The sequence below is a fragment of the Petaurus breviceps genome, unplaced genomic scaffold, assembly GCF_028583685.1.
Source record: "Petaurus breviceps papuanus isolate PSGF00001 unplaced genomic scaffold, PetGlider_PUasm1.0 37, whole genome shotgun sequence".
Taxonomy (NCBI): domain Eukaryota; kingdom Metazoa; phylum Chordata; class Mammalia; order Diprotodontia; family Petauridae; genus Petaurus; species Petaurus breviceps.
In genome coordinates this window covers 80,697,601-80,723,074 of record NW_027186296.1, presented here as the reverse complement: position 1 = coordinate 80,723,074, position 25,474 = coordinate 80,697,601, and the positions used below count along the sequence as shown (strand labels likewise).

At 38.2% G+C, this 25,474-nt stretch overlaps 1 protein-coding gene across 1 annotated transcript in view; it reads right to left on the bottom strand.

The window, feature by feature from the left end:
- The window catches only part of SORCS3 (sortilin related VPS10 domain containing receptor 3), a 719,603-nt gene that overhangs the window by 302,082 nt on the left and 392,047 nt on the right, over positions 1 to 25,474 (bottom strand). Inside the window, exon 4 of the mRNA XM_069098908.1 lies at positions 17,535 to 17,693. Within this exon, the coding sequence (XP_068955009.1) occupies positions 17,535 to 17,693 (159 nt within the window). The remainder of the gene's footprint in view (positions 1 to 17,534; positions 17,694 to 25,474) is intronic.

The following is a 25,474-nucleotide window of genomic DNA, read 5'->3' as shown; positions in this document are numbered from 1 at the left end:
CCTCGGAGTCAGGAAGACCTGAGTTTGGTTCCGGCCTCAGACACTTAACACCCATACAGGCAAAAAAAAGACTAGCCATGTAACCTTGGGCAAGTTACTTAACCCCAATTGCCCTCAAAAAAAGCAAAAAAAAAAAAAGGGGGGTAAAAAAAAATTAGCTACCTCTCAGGACTGTTGCAAGGATTAAATGAAGTATTTTTAAGGCACTTAGCACAGTACCTGGCACATAGCTGACATGATATAAATATGTATTCTACCACCCCCTGTTTCTCTTCCTCTTGCCATATTTGGTGTTATTGAAAGAAATGAGGATGTTTAGTTTGGAGTAAAAGATTATTTAGGGGAGATATGCAATAAAGGTATTTACGTAAAAGAGGGATCGAACTTGTTTTTCTCTAGAAGAATAGAATTAGGAACTGGGGACAGAAGTTGCAAAGGTAGAGATAAAAGCCTCTGAATCAAGAACATAAAAACTTAACAATTAGAGTTTTCTAAAAAAGGAAGGAGATGTCTTAGGAAGCAGCAGGTATGTCTTCATTAGAAGTCTCTAAACAAAGGCTGCATGATCACATGTTCAGGATATTATAGAACATATAAATCTTCAAGGATAGCCTGGATTGGAAAACCCTCTTCCAATTCAAAGATTTCATGATGTTCTCAAGGTTGCACGGCTAACAAATGGTACAGTTGAGACAGTTTGGTGCTAGAAACTGAAAACAGATCATAAAAGATTTAGGATACTGTATGTAGCAAGGAAGCAGAACCACTGATACGAGATAAACTTTTTTAAAAAGATTATAATAAAGGACATGCAAAATGGGACATCATCATGTAGGCTAGAAAGTATGAGGTACTGAGAAAACTTTTCTGATTAAGGAACACATGACCATATTTGTAGTCACATGGGAAGAGCCAGTGGAGGGGAGGTTGATTGAAAATGTGTGAAAAAGAAGTATGCTTATTGGAGTGAGGTCTTCTGATATCAGGAAGGGGAAAGAGAACAAGGATGAAGGTTAAAGAGATTAGGCTTACAAAAGATTAAGGACACTTTCCTCTGAGACAACAGGGAAAAAAAGGTTATAATTCTGAGATGCTTGACAAAAGTGGAAAGGAAAAATTGGGGTAGCTGCTGTCAGATGGTCCTGACCCACTCTGACAGTCCATGGATTTCAGAATCCTAGAGAAGTGCTGGGTCAGTTTTGGGAAATTCTCTGTTTTTCTCTGCCTTTTCTCATCCTTCTGGGAGATTTTCTTGGGGCACCAGACCCCAAAAGTCCAAAGGACTATCTGTGCCTTAGATAGAGACAGAAGAGATTCCTTAGCCTACTGTCAGCTCCCTAATTATGAAAATGTTCAAGCCCAATATTAGTTCAGCACTATTTGAAGAAGGAAAAGTTAATATGCCTTTTTTAACCCTGTGTTCATTCCCCAGCTGCCTATTAAGAAGCCCTTAGATTATGAGCCCCCAGCACATCTCTACCAAACCACTTAAATTAAAAATATTCCATCCTAGAAAGCTTTGTTTCAATAACTTATTGACACAGCTGCTGCCAGCTTATGAAAGGGAGCAAAGGGGTCAGTATAGTAGCTGAGGGGAAAAAAGGAACCAGAATTAGAGGAATTGTTTCCTATTCTCATATCAACCTGCAGAATCTTAACATATTAGAATGGGAAGGGACTTCATGAATTATTAGAGAGATGGAGGTTTTACAGAAGAGAAAAATGAAGCTCAGAACACAATCAGTCAACAAATATTTATTAAGTATCTACTGTGCACTAGGCTTTCCCTGGCAGAATGTGCAGATTTATTCCAATTTATTGGAACTGGACCAATTTATTCTAATGGAAGTGAAGGTATTAAAGCAGGCACTGTGGAGAACGGGGAGCTTGGCCAGACATTGAAGACAGCAAGGTTGTCCACTATATACTGAGTCATCACCAGACATCTTGACTTTTGTCCAGCCACTGGACTTTGATGACTCAGGAAGAGATAATGAAACCGACAACTTTGTGCAACTCTGCCTCACTTAAATCCAATTCCCATGCAAGTCAAGGTATCACCCGTGATGTCATTGGTCCTTTTTGAAAATGAAAGATGAACGAGGACAGCTATGTGCAAGGCGCTGCTTACCTGAGGACATATTATGAGTGACAGTGTGGATTAAAACCCATATGTCCTAATCCCTATTCCAGAGCTCTTTCAAATACCCCCATGATAATTTGAGCAATCAACCAGGGAGGTTGAGGCCCCAGGCAACTGGCACTTCCTCAGTCCTCTAGTCTGTTCCTCTAGTCTAAATGATTTAGAGTCACCATCTCATGAGTAGGAGGAGTGAACAAAATATCTCACCATAATATTGTACCCATCCAGCCCAGTAATCCATGGGCTCTAAATCTTATTTTATTTGTCATGGCTGGCAGTTGAGTGAAGCATATGGATCCTTTCTCATAATAATGCTTTTAAATACATGAAATAAAATACATAGATAAGATCATAAGGGAAAACCTTATGTTAGTGAAAGATGTAATTTTCTCCCCATCCCAATTCCTCCTGAAATCTATGCATAGATGGTTTGGCCTGAGATTAAGGAGATTAAGAAGCCTGTTCTTGTCCCTTTCCCCTTTTGCTTACCTTCATTGTGTTCTATCACCTCTGTTCAATTGTTAACAAACTCCCCTTAATCCTCAAGCTGTGTTTTTAAAATATTCTTTCCATGTTCTCATTTGGATGAAAATCCAATTCTCCCTGAAGATACTGCATTCCTGCCTACTCTTCTCTCCAGTGCTCATGGCTCCTTATTTCACATTCTCTGACACATTAGACCAGGAGATTACTTTAACAAAGCCACCCAAAGGAATGATAAGCTTTTCATCTTACTATCCCCTGTAACTGTGGCACTTCCATGGTTTCGAACTTCAAAATTCTCCTCTCAGATCATAATTTCCTATCCTTCCATTTTTTCCCTCTGCTTCACTACGCACAAAAATATCCTTTTTCCTCAACACAACTCTCCATCACTCCCTCTTCTACAAGTTCACTTTTCCCTGTTCTAAACTTACTTTCCTTATATAACACTCTTGACTCTAAAATTAGCAAATTCAACCACACATTATCCTTCTTCCCTGAATTTTTTTTTTTTTTTTTGCCTTTTGGAGGGGCAAGGTAGGGTAACTGGGGTTAGGTGATTAGCCCAAGGTCACATGGCTAGTTTTTGTGTTAAGTGTCTGAGGCTACATTTGAACTCAGGTCTTCCTGACTCCAGGGCTGGTGCTCTATTCACTGCACCACCTAGCAGCCCTGAATCTTTTATGTTTTTGTCCTAACAACCATTTACCCTATCATCCCTTAAACCTGGGTCATGTCTAGTATCATCTACCTTCTTCACTTGTACTCCTGAGATGCTAAATGATGTTGGAGGAAGTCACTGGGACCACAAGAGATTAATGTTGACTTATTATCTGGGTCATTAGTACTGCATAGGTACAGCAAAAATTTTGTTTTTCCTCAATTGATCCTTGACATTTCTTACAACAACCATGTGAAGTTGTTAGTACAAATACTATAGTCCCATTTTGCTGATGAGAGAGCCAAGACTCAGAGATACTAAGTGATTTGCCAAATATACTACACTTAGTGTCTTCTCTTCTCAAGTCCCCAATCCTTCCACAACACTGGACTCAACAAATGTATTTATCTCTTATTTTATTCAGAAAATCAAGTACATCCACTTTGAACTTTCTCAACTGCCCTACCCTACACACTAAAAACCTTCTATATCTTTATCAGTATATCTCTCTTTTATTCCTCCTATCTCTGAAGAAGCTCCCTTCTTCTGGTCAAGGTAAGCCATTCTATTTGTTCCCTCAATTCTATCCCCTCCTGCTTTTTAGTAGCTTTCCCAATCAATTAATTATTCCATCTCTCTTGCCATTGATCTCCCCTGTCTACTGACTCTTTCCTAATTGTTTACAAACACAGTTAGATCTCCTCAGCCTTAAAAAAAGAACTACAACAAAAAGACCCTTTCATTTGAGTCTTCCATCCTCTCAGGCTTTGTCTTCTACCTCTCTTCCCTTCCCCTGACAAACTCCATTCTCCAAATCACCCAGGTTTAGTGATTTGGAATTAATCATGGTTTTCCTTCTCTCTCGTTCTGGCTTTTGCCCTTTCCATTCCCATCTTATTTCGTTCTATTCCTCTTTGTGAACTCTGCGTTTTATCTAAACTGGATAAATAAGTTTTATCTTAAACTGGGCATTCTAGGTACAGACATCTTCATTACTAGAATAGACTTTATCCTCATCATCTCCATCCTTCAGAATCTTTGCCTTCCTCCAAAGTTCAACTGAGCTCAAGTGATGCCTCCTAAATGCTTCTTTCACTTATTAGTGGTCTCTCCCTTTTCAATTTTCCTTATACTATATTTATTTGCATACATATATACACTCCTTTCCCCTTTTTAGAATGTAAGCCCCTAGGGCAGAAACATATTTTTTTTTATTCCCAGCTTCTATCACAATACCTTACATATAGTATGTACTCAACAAATTAATTGAAATTCATCGACCACTCTGATCCTGAGGTTATAACTCAGACAATAATTAAACTTCTGACCCCAGCTTATTAACAACTTAGCATATTAAAGTTTACATAACATGTGACCTACAAAAACCCTGTGAGGTTGGTAGTACAATTTCTATTATCCCATTTGACAAATGAACAAGCCCAATCTCAGAGATTGGTCCCGAGTCTCACATGTAGTCAGTGTTATCTCTTAACTACAAAGCCTTGTCCTCTTTTTGCTGTTTATTCAAACTGCTGGAATAAAGGTTAAGAGGAAATCAAGAATTTACAACTAAAGAAAATTTTAGACTCATCTAGTCCAACCTTTCCTATACAGGAACTTTTTCTATAGCATCCTGGACAATTACACAACTGGTTTCTATTTGAACACCTTCAATGATGGGGAGCTCATTGCCTTAGGAGAAAGTTTATTCCATTGCAGGTCAACTCAAATTGTTAGAAAGGTCTTTTTTTTAATTGTGAAAAATTTGTTTTCCTGTAATTCCCATTGATTCCCCTCCCTTTTTCTTTTTTTTTTTTTCTTTAAAGTCACAAAGAATGAATCTGCTACTTCTTTGGCATGACATGCCTTCAATTATTTGAAGATATCTATCACTTCCCCTTAAGTCTTGCCTTCTCCAGGTTAAATATCCATAGTTACTTCAATTACTCTGTATAGGCTAGTTTCCAGAATGCTCACCATCCTGGTCATTCATCTCTGAATTTTGGGCTAGATTGGGAGTCAGAAAATTCAGCTGGATTTTGAATGAGGGCATCATTAAGTATTGTAAAGATAAGAGGGTATGGACTTGAGGACTGGACAGTTACTGTGAAGATATTTGATTTATCTAAGTCTCTTAAAAATTTTTCCCATTAGTACTTCATATATCACAAAAGGAAAGAATAAGTTTGGTTTGGAGATTTCTCACATTCACTTATTATCTAATGATTGTCATCTTATAAAACAGGGGCAAAAGACCTCGAAGTAGAAGGGAATGGGTTGACATACAAGATAGCTAAATCTCAGGGTGCTTATGGGAGAGGAAGTGAAAAGAGAATTTGGCAGCAATGAACAATGACTTGATGGGTAGGTTCTGTAAGTGGTAAGCCATGGGGCAAGTGTCCTCCTCTATGGGAAAGGTAACAGAGCCTTGATCCCAAACTCTAACTCCTTCCCCATTTGTCTAATATGTTAGACAAAACTTAAAGAAACTGACTCATCAGGATGCTGAAAATAAAGATGACATATGTCATTCATTTGGTCAGGCAGACAACAAGCATTTATTAAGCACTTACTATTTGCCAGAAGTTGTGGTAAACCCTGGGGATATAAGAAAATGACATAGATATGATCCAATTTGTGAAGGAGAACCCAGCTGGCTCCCATCCTTAATATGTTCCTACTGTATGTGTAGATCCTACCCTGTATTCCAGATCATAGACTCACCACAAATTCAGTCCTGAGCTCCATGCTCTACACATCGCCCAGAGGAAAAATTCTTTCTTTCTATCCATAGGCAAGAGCCGTGTTCTCCTCTTTCAACTTCACCAATGGGGAATTATTCCCCTAGATCAGCTCTAACTTTCTCTGCTCCCTCTCACCACTCCTTCTGCCATCACTGCTTTTCTGAGGGAGACCAACTGGTTTCTAGAAGCTTACCTTTAGTCTGTCATTTTGGAAAAGAAGACAAACTGTTGGGTGACAATTTCCTCAACCTTAGATCAAACAGTTAAACAAAAAAAAATTTGGACAAACAGTTGTTCTAAGCCTTCCCTTTCCTCTCTTCTCTACCTATCACTTGGTCTGGCCTTGCTGAGGGATCATCTCTAGTGTTCATTCCTGGTCTCCCTAGAACAATACATGTCCAGGCTCTTTTAAATTAGGAGTCAGTATTCCATAATTTAATTTTCCCTTCTCATATTAAACCTGCCAGCCTTCACATAATCAGAGTGATAAATGCAGAGTCAGATATAGTCTTTCTGACATTAATACTCATCAGTACTTCAAATGCAAACAATTGTGACATTTGACTTTATAAAAATTACCAAGTGCAGAGACTCCTGCTTAATTAAACCATTTAAAAAGTTGCTTTTGTTACATTTAATGAGTGATATATTACACTGCAATGAAGCATCCAGCAGGACAAATACTTCACAATGCTGCCAATTAAGACTCACTTCACTTCTGCCTATTGAAGACAGGAGTGCTCCACACTCCATTCAGTTTGTGCATTTGAAATGAACTGGTTAGTGAGAAGGGTGCTTCTTTGGTAATGAGTTTTGTAATCAAGGCATCTATTTTAATTTCAAATTGGCTAGATTGGGGGAAATTGCTAGACTAAATGACTGGTACTAATTAGGATTATAAAAATATTCATCATGCCGGGGAATTAACATGGGGGTCTGATTTGCCTGCATTTGCATAGTGCTAGAGTTAAAAAAAAAAACCTTGACAAATTGTCTTCTCTTTAACAAATTGAGCAAACACTAGATCTGTTTTAGTCTTTCTTTTCATTTGAAGCAGGAATACATATTCACGATTTGTAAATGAAGTTAAACTTCTCTTCATTACCATATGCAAGATGTTGGTCTCCCCAAGCCTCCCAAAGCACTCTTAGCTATTATGATGACAAACACTTGGCTTCCTCAGTTGCCTAGACCCTCCAAGCAGAACCAATGAAAGTGAAAGGTGGAAAAAGCCTGGAGACAAAATTGGAACCTCAGAAACATCTGGCTTTGCTGCTGCTCTTAATTCTTTCCTCCTTGCACAGAGCTGAATAAGTATGCTACCACTCCCCTTCTTGTAGCATGGCACCTGTTTAAAGATCAGCTCTCTTCAAAGTCCCAACAGGGAAATTCCCCTGGGATGTCTGCAAGAACATCATTTGGTCATTTGTGATTCTTTATAAATATGCCTGTGTTTACTCACTGAAAAATTTTATAGTGTGAACTTCAATACAAGGTGGATTCCAGTCAAAGGTTCTGGTATATTCCATTCTAACCACCTATAGCAGAATTTGTTAACCTTTTTGTATAGTAGACCCATTGAAGAATCCAATGAAGCCTATGGACTACTCAGAATGTTTTAAAATGATTAGAATAAAATATATAGGGTTGCAAAGGAAACCAATTACATCAAAATGCCATTCTATTTGTGTGAGTTTGTTTGCTTGCTTGTTCATTCATTTATTTCTCTCTATATTTTGAAGTATATGGACCCCAAGTTAGGAATCTGTGATCTATAAGATGCAATGGGGTCGGCCAGGTAGCACAGAGAGTAGGACCACCGGCCCCAGTGTTGGGATGACCTGGGGATCGAATCTAACCTTGAGCAAGTTACTTAACCCCGATTGCTTTAAAAAGAAAATGAAAAAAAGAAAAAAAAAAGATGCAATGGAAGTTTATAGAGACTGAAGAACATCTGGGTGCTGCCTATGGCTGACAAAAGTGATTTAGTGCAAAGAATAAAAGATAACATCATATTCTCAAACCTGAGTGAAAGGGAAAATGGTGGACCATTGACAAAAACAGGGAAGTAAGAAGAAGTAGTAAATTTGGAGTTTATATTAGAAAATATTGAGTTTACTGTGCCTGTGGAATATCCAAGGAGTGATGACCACTAGACATTTAGAAGGAGATACAGGTCGGGAACAGGACAAGGTGACTCAGAACTGGAGGTTTAAGTTTAGGAGCTGTCTAAATGAAGATGGTTTACCTAGAAGTCATAGAAGTATGAGATTATTATAACCATGAGATGAGCAAGGGGAAAATAGAAACTTTGAAGAGAAACAAGCATGGAACCTTGGAAGACACACTTTACGGGGTCACAAGGAATGAAACATATCAAAGGAGACAGAAAGATAAGGCAAAGAAGTAGGAGGAGAACCAATGAGATGCTGTCTGTGTCACAAGTGAGGAGGAGAATGTGAAATATTTGGCAAATTACAAGCGCAATACACATGTGATTGCTATTAACACTATTTTTAATTTTATTATAACACACTAAAATATTAATGGAACCTGGCTGACTGAAAACATTCTTTCCAATTCCACTTTATCTCCTTCTTTGAGATGTTATGAAAAAGTCCTGTAAAATAAGATACCTCAGCTCCCAGATGCCATGTCTCATTATGAAAGTAATTGAGGGGAAAAAGCAGTTAGCTACATTAATGGGAACTCAAGCCACTGAATGTTTAGTAAACACTGAAATACATTCAGAAGCCCAGAAGTAACTAGTGCAAACTGGATCTCCTAAGGAGACTTGGATGTTTCTGCCCTGAATGCTGTATCTCTGCTCACTCCCAGTGGGGTCTCCGCAAATTTAAAGTAAACCAATGCCTTTCCACTGTCAATCTGCTGCTACTTCTTTCCTTTTATGGCAGATAGGAATCAGCCCATGTGGCCCACAAAGGTCATAGTCATACCTCTGTCACTTTCTCAATTGGGTTGAAATCTGATCATGGTCTCTCATCTTTTCCAGGGAGCTGCCCTGTCCACTCTGTGTCCAGGATTCCTGCCAGCTACTTTTTCAAAGTGAAAAATAGGAGCCATTCTGGATGAGCCTGTCTGACAAATGGGGCCGTAGGGCAGGAAGGAGATATTAATTAATGATAAATGCAGACAAAGACTCCAAAAAAGGGCTCTCAGAATGTGATTTCCTATTAGTAGATCAGAATTTAAAGAGTTCTCGACTAGGAGTCAAGAGACCTCTGCCCTGAATACTTTCTCTACACACCAGGACTACTGTGCCTACAATTTCCTCAATTAGAGATGAAAACATTGGGTTATAGAATCATAGAGACTACCTAGTATGACCTTGTTCATTTACAAATGAGGAAACTAAAGCCTGGAGTAATAAAATGGCTGACTTGACCAAGGTCTCACAGTAAGTCTTGAGTAGAACTGTGATTTAACAAATTTCTCCTGCCTCCCAAAGCTCTTTCTATTATTTAATAGCTGTCATCCACAAAGTTATTTTTTAAAATGTAAATACTCTTGGAGGAAGTAATATGTTTACTCATTAGCACAGCAGAATAAATTCATCTGATGTTTTTCTCCTTGATAAGAGACACCTGGACTGGAAAGAAAAGGAAAGGGAGAGGAAGAAAGGAAGGACCTTAGTCCTTTATTCTGTACCATAGTTTCTCTGGGGGGAACTAGATGATCTAAAATTTTCCCTTCCAACTTTCCATGATTCCATTTGTTCATTATTCCTGATATATACATACATATATGTATGTATGTATCAATGGCCCTTGATAAATGTATGACTCTTGTCCACTCCTTATCTCAGCCTTGTTGAATGCAAATAGGTATGGGGTGGGTAGGTGGTGTGGTGAATAGAGAGCACTGGCCCTGGAGTCAGCAGGACAAGAGTTCAGATAAGACCTCAGACACTTAACACTTACTAGCTGTGTGACCTTGGGAAAGTCACTTAACCCCAACTGCCCTACCTTCCCCCTTCAAAAAAAAAAGCATAAAAATAATAATTAAAAAAAAAGAATGCAAATAGGTATCCATCTACCGTGTTTCCCTGATAATAAGACACTGTCTTATTATATTTTTTGGACAGAAAAACACCAGAGGGCTTATTTTCAGGGGAGGGCTTATTTTAATGAACATTGACAGCAATTTTAATAAACAGGTAAATGTGAACAAAAAAATGTACCTTTATTCAATAAGCAAATCACTGGGGAAGAACAATATGACGCACTCACTGCTGCAGCTCTGATTGGATGCAGCTCGGAGCACGGCATGCGTTTCACGGGGGGGGGGGGGGGGCATACAGAAGGTACTGTAATGTAGCGTGTAGCGCAGCGGATCACCTTCACTATAGTAGCAATCTCAATAGGGCTTATTTTCGGGGGAGGGCTTATTTTAGAGGAATCTTACACAGTAAGGGGAGGGCTTATTTTCAGGATAGGTCTTATTATCGGGGAAACATGGTAGAAGGTTTAGTGAATACACAACTGAACCTGGAATCAGGAAAACCCAAGTTCCCTCAGTAGCTGTAGGATCCTGGGTGAGTTATTTAATCTCTGTCTGCCTCAGTCTTCTCATGTAAAGAGAACAAGTACACCTGTCTCTCAAGGTGGTTGTGAGGATAAAACAAGAAAATATTTGCTCTCTCATAATATTTATAAAGATAATATTTCACAAACCTTAAAGTATTATACAAATATTTATTATTACCATCACCACCACCACCACCATCATTATTTATACAAGAGCAAGTTTTATCATTTGGAGATTCAATAAGTTTAGCAGAATAAGACCATCTCTGATGAGTCTTAGCAACATTGTGCTAATTAAGCATCTGCAGATTTGGCCTTACTGAATAGAACTAGTCTGCAATCCCAAACAAAATTATTTTAGATGCTTCTTTTATCAGATGATCCAATTCCACTATCATTGGTCAAGTCAGAGTACACATGTGACAGCCATCCGCTCATCAGACACATATAAGAACATGCCTCCTCCTAACCCCCAACAGCCCTGGTCAGTATGGATATGTTCCCTAAATGGGTCCTAGGACTGAGGGTGTGACTTTGTTATTTCAGACTTTCAGACTTGGTTTGAAACCCCTTAATTCAGTTAAAGATGACATCCTAGAAGGATATTATGAACTGAGTTAAGAGAAGTGACTTTCTGTCCTTTCATTCCCATGAGACTTTTACACTGAAAGAATTTCTGATAAGCCACCTTTAGATGTAGAATGCAGGTATAATGTTGATTTCTAGTAGGAAGGCATGAACCTGTAGACAAATATCCTAGTTTCACCAGAAATGGTAAACAGGGCTTCAAGAGGTTTCCCCTTGACCTTCTTGTTCTGTTGTTTTCCAGATAGTCACATGGCAGCAGGTGTGTGAACTGGCCCCCTGTGCTGTTTCCTTCATGGACAAAAGATCGAATGGTAGGAAAGACTAGGAGATCCTAAGCTTCTCTGTTAGAAGTAGACAAAATGTTACTTGTTTATTCAGTAATCAAATGCCTAAGGAGGGCCATCTCCAGTCATCCTGATCTATACCTTAGAACTGGAGGAGGAGAGAGTGAGGCTGGTGACTGCACAGCTCTCCCTCACTGAAATCCAATTCACTTACAAGTCATGGCATCATCTCCCTGATGTCATGGTCCTCCTCAAGAATGAAAGACAAACAATAACAACAAATGCCTATTGGACTGTGTGTCCCTCCTAGAAGCTGGGAAGTCCACATGAACTCTTGTTAGAATTGTTGTTGATGTCTCTTTTTCTCTTTTTCTAATCTAGGGGAAAGGAATCCCATTTGTGGTTTTCTTGGAAAAGACACTGGAGTTGTTTGCCATTTCCTTCTCCAGCTCATTTTACATATGAGGAAACTGAGGCAAATAGGATTAAGGGATTTGCCCAGGGTCACACAGCTAGGAAGCGATGAGGTTGGATTTGAACCCAGGAAGATGTGTCTTCCTGACTTCAGGTCCAGAACTCTATCCACTGCACCACCTAAATCAGAATCATCTCTTTATGGGAATGATTATGTGCCTTATTTAGAAGAAGTAATAGTTGTTTTTATTTTTATCACACAAGGAACTGAGAGGTAGATATGGTATAGTGGGTAGAATGATGACCTCACTGTCAAGGAACTCTGGGTTTAGAGCTTGCCTCTGACACATACTGACTGTATGACTTAAGGGGTCACTTAAGAATCCCACTTATGGGATTCAGCTTTGCAAGAATGCTATGATCAAGACGGGGAGATTCAAGTTTAGACTCTTTTTCTCAGATAGATGTGCAGTGCTCCAGACAATAGCTGGGGGAAGTCGTGTACTTCCAGTATACTAGTTAAGATTTCTCAAACTAGCCTTAACCTGGTATGGAGGGTACCCTGGTCTGTAGCCTGAATCATCTGTACCTGACTCTATCCAGGTACCTGGATGTGACCCTATATACATCCTATCACCTTTCTTGTCCCCAATTCCTTTCCCCTAATATGGTGCTAAGAGTAAAAGGGTCAACCTAGATAATCCTTAAGCACCTTCCAGGATAACAATCCTTTGATCACAAGACTCCATAGACCAATCGGGTTATGTGTGGTAGCGGTTGTCCTCTGTGAATTAAATATAGATGGTGTTGGGAGGGAGCAGGGAGGAAGATGTTAGTAAAATGTCGTGGGCATGGATTCATATATTAGAAAAAGAGGAAAGCTTTTGCTTTCCTCTTCTTCCTAACACAAATGAAATTCAACGCTGCAAATCATAGCTGGTTAATCTATAATGGCTTTATCCCCACAGTGTAGCAAGTCACTAATCCTAGAACTGTTGAAGGCTTCCAGGGAAAAATATCATCACCTGCTAATCCTGGAGCCTAAGAGTACAATTACACCTTCTAATCTTAGGACTTAAAAAGACAATCCAAATGGAAGTGAAGGCTTCATCTGCATTTAACTGGGCAGAAGGACATGTTTACATTCTAGCTTGCTTTTACTGACTGGGGCTCTAACTGTATCACAGAATGATAATCTCACAGAATTTGAAAATTCCTTAAAGATCATCTACTCCAACCTCCCTCCCACTGTGGGAATATTTTTAACAGCATCCTATCAGGTGGTCATCTGTATCCTGCTTGAATACCTCATGTGATGGGGAGCTTACTACCTAATGAAACAGACCATTTCATTGTTAGAAAATTCTTCCTTTATTGAACTCAAATCTGTTTCCCTGAAACTTGCAACTGTTGGTGATAGTTTCAGAAACATAAAAGTTCTTCAGATACATGCAGAAAGTGATCATTCTTTCACTCATTCTATGTTAGTCCAGGCTGAACAGACTGGTTACCTGACTAACGTAACCCTTTTACAACATAGCTTTGAATCTCCTCACCAGCCTAATGACCCTTGTCTGCCATACTCTACCTTCTCAATGTGACTCCAATAACTGAACACGGTGATCTAGATGTAGTCTGACAAGGTCAGAGTACAAACAGAAAATCACTTAAATACCTCAAATTTGCATTTGGGATTGGGGAAGGAGGCAGGGGGTTACCTGTTGATTCACATTAAATTTGTGTTCAGCTACCACTTTCAAGTCTTTTTGACATGAATAACTATCCAGCCAAGTCTCTTCTGTCCTGTATTATCTTGTTTTAGGATGTGTGTATATGCATGTATGTGTGTATACACATATACATATACATATATATATTTCTGAAACTACATGCATGAGTAGACATGTAGCCTGCAATTCTATAAGGTTTCTTACCCAAACTCTCTAGTTTCAGCTACACTTGTTAGAGTTTAATTTTGCCAAGAAGATGGATGATAATGGAGAGATTTCCAAATCTGATCATTTATGCAAAAATGGCTGTTTTTAATTTTTCCTCTTCCTTGAAATGCACATGTAGAGTAAGGACTAAGGGGGTGGGGGAGGGAAAAGGGGAAAAAGACATATGCTAAAGCCTGCACTCATTTTTGCTTTTGTTTTTGTGGGGGGTTTTTTTGGTCACAACAGGCTTCTTGTTAAAAAGATGATTTCTGCAATTTCTAATATTGTGCAGGCATGAGATGAGAGCAACACTTGTTTGTCCAAAGGTTCAGCTTCAATCTTCAAAACTAATCTTGAAATCTTTTAAGACATCTTCCTAATGAGAAAACTGGGTCTTCGGGTTAGTCACACCTTCCCCCTGCCTCCCAACTAAGTGCAGGGATGTCCTTGCCCATAATGGGAAATAACCTATTGGGAATAGAAATCCAATTCCATAATAATAACAATAAGCATGTACTTATATGTAGAGGTCACAGAGGAAGAGGAAGATTTAGGGCCATTTTACATAGAAAGAAAATGACACCCAGAGAGGGGAATTGACTTGTTGAAGATTATACATGTATTAAGCAAAAGATACAGGATATGAAATCCCTAAATCCAGATCATGCACTAAACCTGAAGGTCACAAGACCTGAGTTAAAATTGGGCCTCCAACACTTACTAATTATGTGATCCTTGGCAAGTCACAACCTCTCTTTACCTCATATTCTTCAACTGTAATGTGAGGATAATAATAGCACCTATCTCCTAGGGTTGTTATAAAGATCAAATCGGATATTTGGGGGTTTTCCCCACTTAATAGTATTTTATTCAATTATATGCAAAGACAGATTTCAATATTCATTTTAATAAGATTTTTAGCTCCAATTTTTTCTCCCTCCTTTCCTTCCTTCCCCCCTCCCCAAGAGAGCAAGCAATGTGATATAGGTTATACATGTACAGTCATGAAACATATTTCCCAAGTGGGATACTTGTGAAGCACTTAGCACAGGTCCTGGCACATAACAGGTACTCTTTCCCTTCTTTATTTCCTCCTCCTCCTCTCTCTCTCTCTCTCTCTCTCTCTCTCTCTCTCTCTTCTTCCTTTCTTTCCTTCTTTCCTCCTTTACTTCTTTCCATGCCACAGAGTAGCTGCACAACTATTCAAAATGTAGGTCTGAGTCATCTGACTTCTACTCTTTGACTTAGACTACATCCCTTCCTAAAAGGCCTTAACCCAGAGAACATTTTGTCCTGCTTTTATCCCCTGCCTGTCCAGTACCACTGCCAGCAAAGAAATACAATCTCTCAGACTACCACACTTCTCTAGCTACATTTTATTTTAAAGAGTAGGCATAGCTTTCTTGTAATCTTAGTTTCCTGCTTCTTTAACAATGCATTTAAACATTTCATGGTTACTGGCAAATTCCCAAAGGTTTAGGGTGTCATGCTGATGGTTAAAATGTGCACAGTATCCCTTTAAAATATTGTGCAATTGGGCCTCTTCATGATACACAAAAGTTAAGCAGATGGGCTCTAGGATTCTGGCAATCCTCAAAGTGCATCTTACCAAAGAGACTCCAATGGTGGGATCCACAGACCCCTGCACAAAAATGGCCTCTCCCTGAGACAGAATACCACAACAGAAACATTCACGTTTTCTTCTAAAGAAAGAAGGTACCTTAGTCTCTCTGGTGCACATTAGAATCTCAAACTTGAAAGCATTAGATCTGTGTCTCAATTCTGGAAGACACCTGCATTTTAATCTGATGCTTGAGAGGACTATTCTCAGCTGTCTCAATGCTTAAACTACAAAACAGGGAAAGGAAAGAGACCCTTTCTTTAATGGAAAGGTTTGTGAGGTTTGCTTTTTGTGGGAAGGGGAAGGGAGAAGTGGAAAGAAATGCTTTATGGCAGATTTCTAAGTGTAGCCTGGGGCATTTTGTGACATCCTGGCCATTTATTTCTTCGAGGAATAGCAGGGCATCAGGTGGGAGTTTTATGGGTACAAGGAACACTCAGTTACTTTATGCAAAGTTGTCAACAAGAAGGAGCACCGAAGGACTAGCAGCTTCTCCAAAGATCTGTCGAATGATTAAGAAAATCCATCAATGCTTATGACACATCTTCCCCATATTTCGACTAAGCAAAAAGCAGCAAAGAAGTCTAGAAGCATTTTGATAGCATCGTATCTTTACATGTCTTATGTCAGCAATGGCACAGATGTGGGTGCTACCAAGGGATGGAGAGAAGGGGCAAAGCACTCTTTTCCATCCTGCCCCCAGATATATGCTATGCATATTCAGTTCAGTTTATCACCTCTGGGGCATATAAACCACCAGCTGCTTTTCCCCACCTAGGCTTGCTTCCATGCTAACCCAAGCATAGTTCATTCAGCATTGCCAGTTTGCCTTTAAAAAAATGGCATTGAAACATTTAGTGACATAAAAATAATAAATTATTCTTTCAACCCTACTTTAAAATTTGCAGTTACACCAAAAACCTAAGCCTATAAACTACCTGACATTTGACAAAGTCCTTTTTTTTTTTTATAACATCCACTTGACACTGTGAAAGAATTGTATTTACAATAGCTGTGCTTCCATAAATGTCATTTGAGGACTCGTGGGGAGGGGGTAGGAATAAGCATTTGGTATCGTTATCCAGTTTCCTTGTCAAGAAAAAAAAAAGAGTCATACTGAAGTGATTGTTTAAGGTACAAGACATCACACACTCAGTTATACATTGAAATGTGTCTCTTCACCCAACCCCTCCCTCCAAAAAAGCTGCTATTTTATTGACCTGAGTAAGAAGGGGGAGGGATAAGGTTTTTGTTTGTTTGTTTTAAATCAAGGTAATTTCAAGGTCAGGTCTATGCAAGACAGAAGACAAGAAATATCCAATGTGTATGGGACCTCAGGAAGCTAGATGCAGATTCAGCAATAACACTGGTGGGAAGGTCATTAAATTATCAGAAGGAAAAAAGATGAATGAATTCATCTGAGGCCTCCTTTTTGCTGTTAAAACACTCTGATTCATTCTGAAATCACTGATAAAAAAAAATGTTCCTCCAAAGGTGGACCAGGAAGGGGAGGCGGGGAGAGTGTCAGAGTACAGAGAGCAGACTCTGAGCATGAAAAACCAGCTATTCAAATTGAAATGATGACATGCAAATTTTGTTTCAAATGTTTCTCTCATTATGAAATCTTATCAGAAATCCTAAGAAAACAAACATGCATATAGGACATATATGCATATATGTTTACCCAGATACACCTTCATCTTCTCCCCCAAAATCATATTTTGTGTCTTCCTTTTTAAGTTCATATTCTGGGGGCAAATTTAGCTAATTTTTAAAAATCAAGTTTAGTCGTGTCTTAGTTTCTTCAGTTTGTTTGATGAGGCAGCTCAGCCTAATGAATCAGCACTTGTCTTGGAGTCAGGAAAATCTGGGTTAAAATATTACCCCCAGACACTTAGTAGTTGCATGACACACTGAAGCTTTTTGGGTGTGAAGGGTTAGGGTTTGATGGTCTCTTTGCTTCCTTCTAAATCTAGGATCTAATGATGGGCTACTCAATTAATGTTTGTTTGCTTTTTAAATTCCCTGGATATATATATATACATACATACATACATACATACATACATACATACACTAAGAAATGTGTACATTAGAAGCATATTCACTCACCTTTTGGTCCAGGCTATAGGCTAGGATCCAGTCTTCTTGCTGAGGATGGAACAGTAGACTCTGGATATAAAAGTTCAGCCGGTACTTTTGGTAGGTTGCGCCTTCATCTGAGCTAATCAAAATGCTGCTCTCAATCTCAGGATCGCTAAGAAGCATTATCTGAGAAATAAAAAGGAAAGAAAATAGAGAAGGAGTTAGTAGGGATTATACTGGAATAAATACAAGAAATTAAACCATAAATTTTAAGTCATTTATACTTGGGCATCCTAGAATAAGATGGGGTTGCTGGAGCTTCCATTTCTTTTTTTTCTTCCTGATCTCCTCCTTTATTGGTACCTAGAACTGAATTAGTTTTCAGGATTGGCTCTGAATGCAAAGGAGACTAAGTCCTCAACCTCAATTATTAAGCATGTACTGAAAGGCTTCTCCTTTTGCTCTTTGCTTTCTGGCTTATAGGAATCATGTTCTCTACCCCACTACTTTTTAAATTTTCTTCTTTTACATAACTTTAAGACTAGCCCTATTGTTCCTTCTTAATATTTATCTTCCAAAGGAAATTCTTCTTGTAAAAAAATGTCCTTAATTATGTAGAAATGTGGCGTGCCATCATTTTGCAACTTTCGAGTTATAGTTCACCTTGAGACTACATATATATGTATATACATACACACATGGATATATTCTCTTCTTTGTAACTATTCCCCCATAAACAAGACATCATCATTAAGTGGCAGTGGTACTTCAATCATAAGATGTGACTCCAAGGCAAATGCTGTCCAAGGTCCATATTAAAACCAAGAAAGCAAATAATCATTAAAGAGCAAGCTATTTTTTAAAAAATGAACACCTAAGTACAATTTGGTACCAATCCCATTAATAATTTAACACTTATGATTTATAATCCTTTGCCCTTTTAATCCCTTTATGGTTTCAAAAAAATCTCTGGCATTTTTAGCTTTTGGCAAAAACCCTACGCTTATATGCTATTCCTTAAAATCTATAGGTGAGGCTGAGTCACTTTCAGTTGTTTTCTTTATGCTTTTGGATTTCTGATTCTCTGATTCTAAATTTCAAGTTGAGAAATCTTTGGTGGAGTTACAGAGGACTGGGACAATTCATGGTTCCCTCCTTATAGAATGAGCAGCGTAGCTGCTTTTTCCCAGCCTTTCATAAGATCTATTCACTGTTGCCAAGCCAGTGTAGAGGGGCTGAAGGCAATGGATGGACATCTTAAAGCAAGGTCCAAGTAGAATGGGATACTTGGGCTGAATGGAAACTATATTTTAAAATGCATGAACTTAGCATAGTTAGTACTTCCTTATGGGTTATACTGTGGGCAATTAAACCATCTTTTCCCCCTCATGCACTGAAATTAAGCTGTTTATTGTATACAAGTATAAAGATAGCTTCATGCCTCTGGTTTTAATTAGAAGATAAGACTAACATCATAAACTGGTTTTATTTGATATGACAGTTACAATGCATTTAATAAACTAACACCTCTCCACTCACTAAATATAAATACACATAAAATATAAAATCAAACCATTATATTGTTTATTAGAGTACTTTTTTAAATTTCAAGTTCTTTTTGACATTGTCAACAGAATTTAACCACAATTCAACTAGACAAAATTATTATGTTTCTACTATGTAAGATACACTGTTTCAGTGCAGTCTTTATACTCCTAGGAGGTACAGTAAATAGAGAGCACTGAGCCTGGAGTCAGGAAGATCTGAGTTCAAATCGAGGCTCAGATACTTACTAGTTGTGTGACCCTGGGCAAGTCACATGACCTCTATTTGCCTCAGTTCTGCATCTGTAAAATGGGGACACACTGGAAAAGAAAATGGCAAGCCAGGATATTTACCAAAAAACCCTATGGACAAACCCCCATTGGGTCACATAGAGTCAGACATGACTGAATGACCAAACAACAATGATTCTCTAGCCCTCTCCCCACAGAGTCTCTTCCTAAATACTCTACTCAACACTGCCTCCCCCATCCCAATACACACACACACACACACACACACACACACACGCATCCATTTTCAGAAGAAAACCTTACCTCTTTTTTTATTGAGAAAATTGAGGGCATTCAGTGTGAGTTCTCTTCTTCCCATTTCAAAATTCCTTGACAACATTCTACACTTTCTCTTCATCTACACTAGTCTCTGATAACAGGATAGTTCTTCTTTTCACCAAAACCAACCCTTCTATACATGTACCCTTGAATTTGCTCCCTGCCTTCTCCAAAAGAATGCCTCCTCAATTACCTCTTCTCTTTCTCTACTCTTCAGTTTTTCTCTCTCTTGCTTTCTTCCCTGTTGCCTTGGTAGGTGTCCAACTCTTCCCCATCCTTATAAAACTTTCAGTAGACCCTTCCATCTTCTTGAACTATCATTCAATATATCCTCTGTCCCTTTCAGAGTGAAACTCCCATTAAAAAAAACCCAAAACTTTCTACACTCAAGTGCCTCTACTTTCTCTCTTTTCACTTGCTTCTTAAACCTTTGGAACTTGGTTTCTAACCTTATCAGTCAACAAAAACCCAATTCCCATGAGTTTAATGGTTCCATTATATGGAGTCAATTATTTTTGTCTTTGTATCATCTACATTTAGCCCACACAGGACATCACATACACAGATAAATATATTAAGAATAAGATATGAAATGATGAGGGTAAAGGAGAGAATAGACAAAATAGCCTTCGGGATAATTTCAAGTGGAAGAGAATGCTATAGGCTATGTGAATCAGGGAAAGCTACATAGAGGAAGCAGCACCTCACCTGTACCTGGAAAAGAGATAAGGAAGTGGAAAGGTGGAGGTGAGAGGGGGTATGCATTCCAGGCACAAGAAATGAACTATTTAAATGTACAGCGTGGGAAAATAGTTTTCTTGCTTATGATAAAGAGCTAGGAATCCAGTTTGACTGTGACATGAAGTACCTAAGACAGGTAAGATAAATGGGAACCAGCTTGTATTGAACTTTAAATAGTAGGCTAAGGACTGTGCATTTTATCCTAGAGGTAACCAGAAGTAACTGAATATTTTTGAGCTCAGTAGTGGCATGTTTAGACATGTGCCTTATTTATATGGGTCTTCTATGGGTCTGTGATCTCATCAGAGTAGGACACAAGGTGACAGTGGATAGAGTGCTCCACCTAGAGTCGAGAAGAACTTGAGTTCGAATCCAGCTTCAGACACTTACAAGCTGTGTAATCACTTCAACTGTCTGCCTCAGCTTGCGCCTCTGTAAAACAGGGATAAAAATAGCACCTATTTCCCAAGATTGTTGTAAGATCAAATGAGAAAATATTTTAAAGCACTTGGCAAACCTTAAAGTGTCAGAGAAATGCTTGCAATATTGCAATAATTATTATTATTTCTCTAATACTGTAGATCATAAGCTATTTTGTTCCTTCACATCCTGTGCTCCAAGGGTCGGTTGTGGGTTCTCATTTTTTCTTCCTCTGTGTTCTCTCACCATGAGTTTAATGATTATCAATTCCCATAAGTTTAATGGTTCAATTATCATATCTATGAAGATGGTTTGAAAAGGGACTCGATTAGTATTGATTACTTTGATTTATTTTTAGTTTGGTTATAGGATTAAACTTCTTTCTTTAGGAAAATCTAGCTCTAACAACTAAAACAGATTAACATAGAGAGTCTCTTAAATGTAGGTTACCTGTAAATTTACTGAATAAACAGATTGATTAGACTTTATCATTTAGCAGCAGATAATTTAGAAGAATAAAATAATCCTAAAATCATAAGTTTCTTTAAAAACTTAGGTTTCCTTTTTTAGCAGAATGGGAGGTTGATCCGAGGCTAAATTCCCCTTTCTAGGAGAAAGGTTAAGTCCCCCTTTCTGGCAGTTGGAGAAAGGTTAGACAGATGTTAAGTTTCTCTTTCCAGTCTTAGTGGATAAACTCTTTTTTTTTTCTTGAATTAGATTCTAAATTTGAGTAATGGAATCTTCTAAGGAAAAAGGGACCTGCTAAGTTGCTGACCACAAGTTTCCCTTTCCCAATATGCTTTCTGGTTACAAAAGGCACCATTTGTAAGGAAAGGATTTCTGGTGTAAGATTAAAAAAAACTGGGAGAAGCTACCTAGTCAGGTGACCTGCCTTATCTACCTTAATTACATTCAAAACAAGTTTCAGTAATTTTTTCATTCCTCTTTTTGCTATAAAAATCTCTGTAAATCACTCCTTGTCTCCGACCTCTGAGGAGTCAGATGACCTGATTTGATATACTGATGCTAGCTTTTGCACATTAAATCATAGATTCTCAGAAATTTTGTCCTCAGTTTCCTTTTATTTCAGATGATAATCAATTTTAACAGATTTCCAGATGCACAAATGTGTATATATATGTGTGGATGGATAGACAAGTAGCCCCTATTCTCTCTGCTGGGTGTAAGGCTCACATCTCCAGCTGCTTCTTAAACATCTCAAACTGGATATCCTGTAGACATTTCAAACTCAGAATGACCAAAGCAACTCAATATTGTTCCCCTAAAACCATCCACTCTTCTGACCTTTGTTATCGTTAAGAGTATCACCATCCTCTCAGTCACTCAGACTTCCCACCATAGAATCATCTTCAATTTCATACTCAGTTACCACACATATGAAATCTTTTGTCAAGTTAGATCATTTCCACCTTTTCATCTCCCATATACATCTCCTTATCTCCACTTATGTCTGCCATCCTGATTTAGACCCTCCTAATATCATGCCAGAAGTACTACAATGGCCTTCTGGTTGATCTCTCTGCCTTTAGTTTCTCCCCAAATGAATCTATTCTTCACTCAGTTGCCAAAATGATTTTTGGAAAGGATAGGTCTGATCATGTCAACAAATGCCAGGTCTAAAACCTCCAGGAACAAATATAAAATCCTTTGTTTGACTAACTTAAAAATAAATTTAATTAATATCTTTTATTTTAACATTGCCTGTAGTTCCCCCCTACCAGAGAGCCATCCTCTATAACAAAGAAATTTTTGCCGGAAAAAAAAAGAACAGAAAAAAAAGTAGCAAAACTGAAAAAAAAAACATTAAAAAATCTGACTATATATGCAATATTTCAGACTATGGATATCCTACTTTACAAGGCTGTGGGAGGAGATATCTTCTCATATTTATTCTTTGGGGCAATACTTTTTCTTGGTAATTTTGCAACATTTATTTTCCAATGCTTTGTGGTGCTTATTTCCATTTCCACTGTTATAGTTATTATGCATATTGTTTTCTTGGCTTTTAGTTCTTTTATATCATTTTAAGTTCTTTTTTTTTTTTGCCCTTTTTGGAGGGCAATTCAGGTTAAGTAACTTGCCCAAGGTTACATGGCTAGTTTTTTTGTGTGGGTGTTAAGTGTCTGAGGTTGGAACCGAACTCAGGTCCTCCTGACTCTGGGGCCACCACTTTACTCACTGCGCTACCTAGCTGCCCCTCATTTCAAGTCTTTTTATACTTCTCTGTATTCATCATAGTCATCTTTTAGTACAGGACAATACTATTTCATCACATTTATTTATGACAACTTATTTAGTCATTCCCTAGCTGACAGATGTCTAGTTTCTAGCTCTTTTCTAACACAAAAAGTGCTGCTGCAAGTATATTGATATATTTGGGGGCATTTTTTTTTTTTATAAATTACCTCCTTGGGGCACATGCCTAGTAGTGGAATTTCTGATTCAAAAGGTTTACTTTCTTTGCTTAATTCCAAATTGCTTTCCAGATTGGTTGTACTAATTCACAGCTCCAACAATGTATTAGTATACCTCCTTCCACAGGCCCTCCAAACATTGAGTATTCTTGTCTTTTTCTTAACATCTTCACTAATTTTGTGGGTGTTGGATAAAACTTTTGACTATTTTTACTTTAATTTCTCTTATTACTAGTTATTTGTAGAATCTTTTCATATGGTTGTTAATAGTCTGCAATTCTGTTTTTAAGAACTGTTTGTTCATATCCTTTGATCAGTTTTCTACTTTAACACTAGGGAATGGCATACCTTCTGGTATATACACACATACATACATATTTTTATGTTAACTATCTGTATGTCTTGGATACCAAACCCTTCTCTGTAACATTTGTTACAATGATTTTTTTTGATTCAAATGTTTCCTTTCTAATTTGTGACACATTAATTTTGTTGGTACAGAAAGTTTTTGGTTTTGAATCATCAAAATGATCTATTCTACCATTTGTTATTGCCTTTACCTTTTGTTTGATTAAGGAAAGATCTCCTACCTAGAGCTATGTAAGGTATGTGATCTGCTTCTGTCCTATATATATTTTTAATGGTATGATATTTAATATTCAGATCATGTAACCATTTTGAATTTCTTTGGAATATAATATAAGTCATTGGTACAAGCCTATCATCTTGCTAGCCTGCTTCCTAGTTTTCCTATCAGTTTCTGTCAAATAAGGGCTTCTCTGTTTGATTTTTCAAATCCTTCACGACTTGTTGCCTCCCTACTATTCCAGTGTCCTTACTCTTTACATTTTTCCATGATCCTTTCCAATTGGCCTTCTTGTTCCTCACACATGGCACTGTCTCTGAATTCTGTGCCTTTGTGCTGGTTGTCCTTCATGCCTGGCATGTTCTCCTTCCTCACCTCTGCCTTCTCCCACAACACTCCTCAAAACCCACCAACAACAGGAGGCCTTTCCAGATGCCTCCCACTGATAGATAATGCTGTATAGTCTTCCCATTAGAATATGGACTCTTTGAGGGCAGAGACTATATTTTTGCCTCTCTTTGTAACCTAGTACTTGGCATAGTGCTTGGTACATAGTAGGCACTTAAATGTTTGTTGATCAACTGGCTTTGTATCCCCAGTATTAGCAGAGTGCTTACAACATTTAAGTGTTCATTAAGTGCTTATCGACTGACCAAATGGTTAGAACTCTTATCCAAGTCCTTCAGTAAATTTTCTAAGGAAGGTAGGAAACAGGGGTGATTTGTTCATACAAAGAGAGTGTGCTGGTTGTCCATTAGATATACCATAGCCAATGGATCTCCTTATCCAATTAGACATCTCCCTCAGATATTTTTTATGTCACTTCTGCATAACGCTTAATGTGCTCTCTGCTGCCCTGTGGGTAACCCACTGCTTTAATTCTTTAGAAATGTATTTGTCCAATGACTTATAGTCATACTGAATCACCAGAAGAATACTGTTGTTCAAATGAGTGTTCTGTCAAACCTATGTCTTTGGAAGATTATTTTGTCAGTGAAAAGAAAAATTGGATGGAGATAGTAGAGGATGAAGGCATGGAAACCAATTCAAAGTTTGTTTCAATAATAAAGGTAACTGAGGACCAGGGCTTGAAAAAGGGTGGTGCCAATGGGGACAGATGTGACAAATGTCATGAAGACAGAATGGTGGGATTTGGCAGTCGATTAAAACCGAGTGGGGAGAGAGGAGAGAATCAAGGATGAATTAATCCAATGATCCATCTACTCTGTGGTAGAGAAGGAAGAATAACTTTGGCAACTGCTGGATATATTACATAGACGCCCCTAGAGAGAACAGGAGCCAGAAGGGCCAAACATTCAAAGAGAGTCCAGCTCTTTAGAGATGAGCTCTGAGCTTTGTCTCAGCCTGAGAAGTGATGCTATGCATGCACTAGCTTCAAGGTTGCACAGGGATTATTAATAGGAAGTACAAAAGGAAACAATAATTTTAAAAAATCAGCTACGTGATGGTAATATGCTAAATACTTTACAAAATTATCTCATTTGATTTGCATAACAACCCGGGAAACTAGATGCTATTATTGTTCCCATTTTAAAGTTGAGGAAATGGAAGCAGATTGAAGTTAAGTAACTTGTTCAGGGTCGGGCAGCAAGTATGAGTTTGAGGTCTAATTTGAACTCAGGTCTTCTTAACTCCAGACCCAGTCCCTTA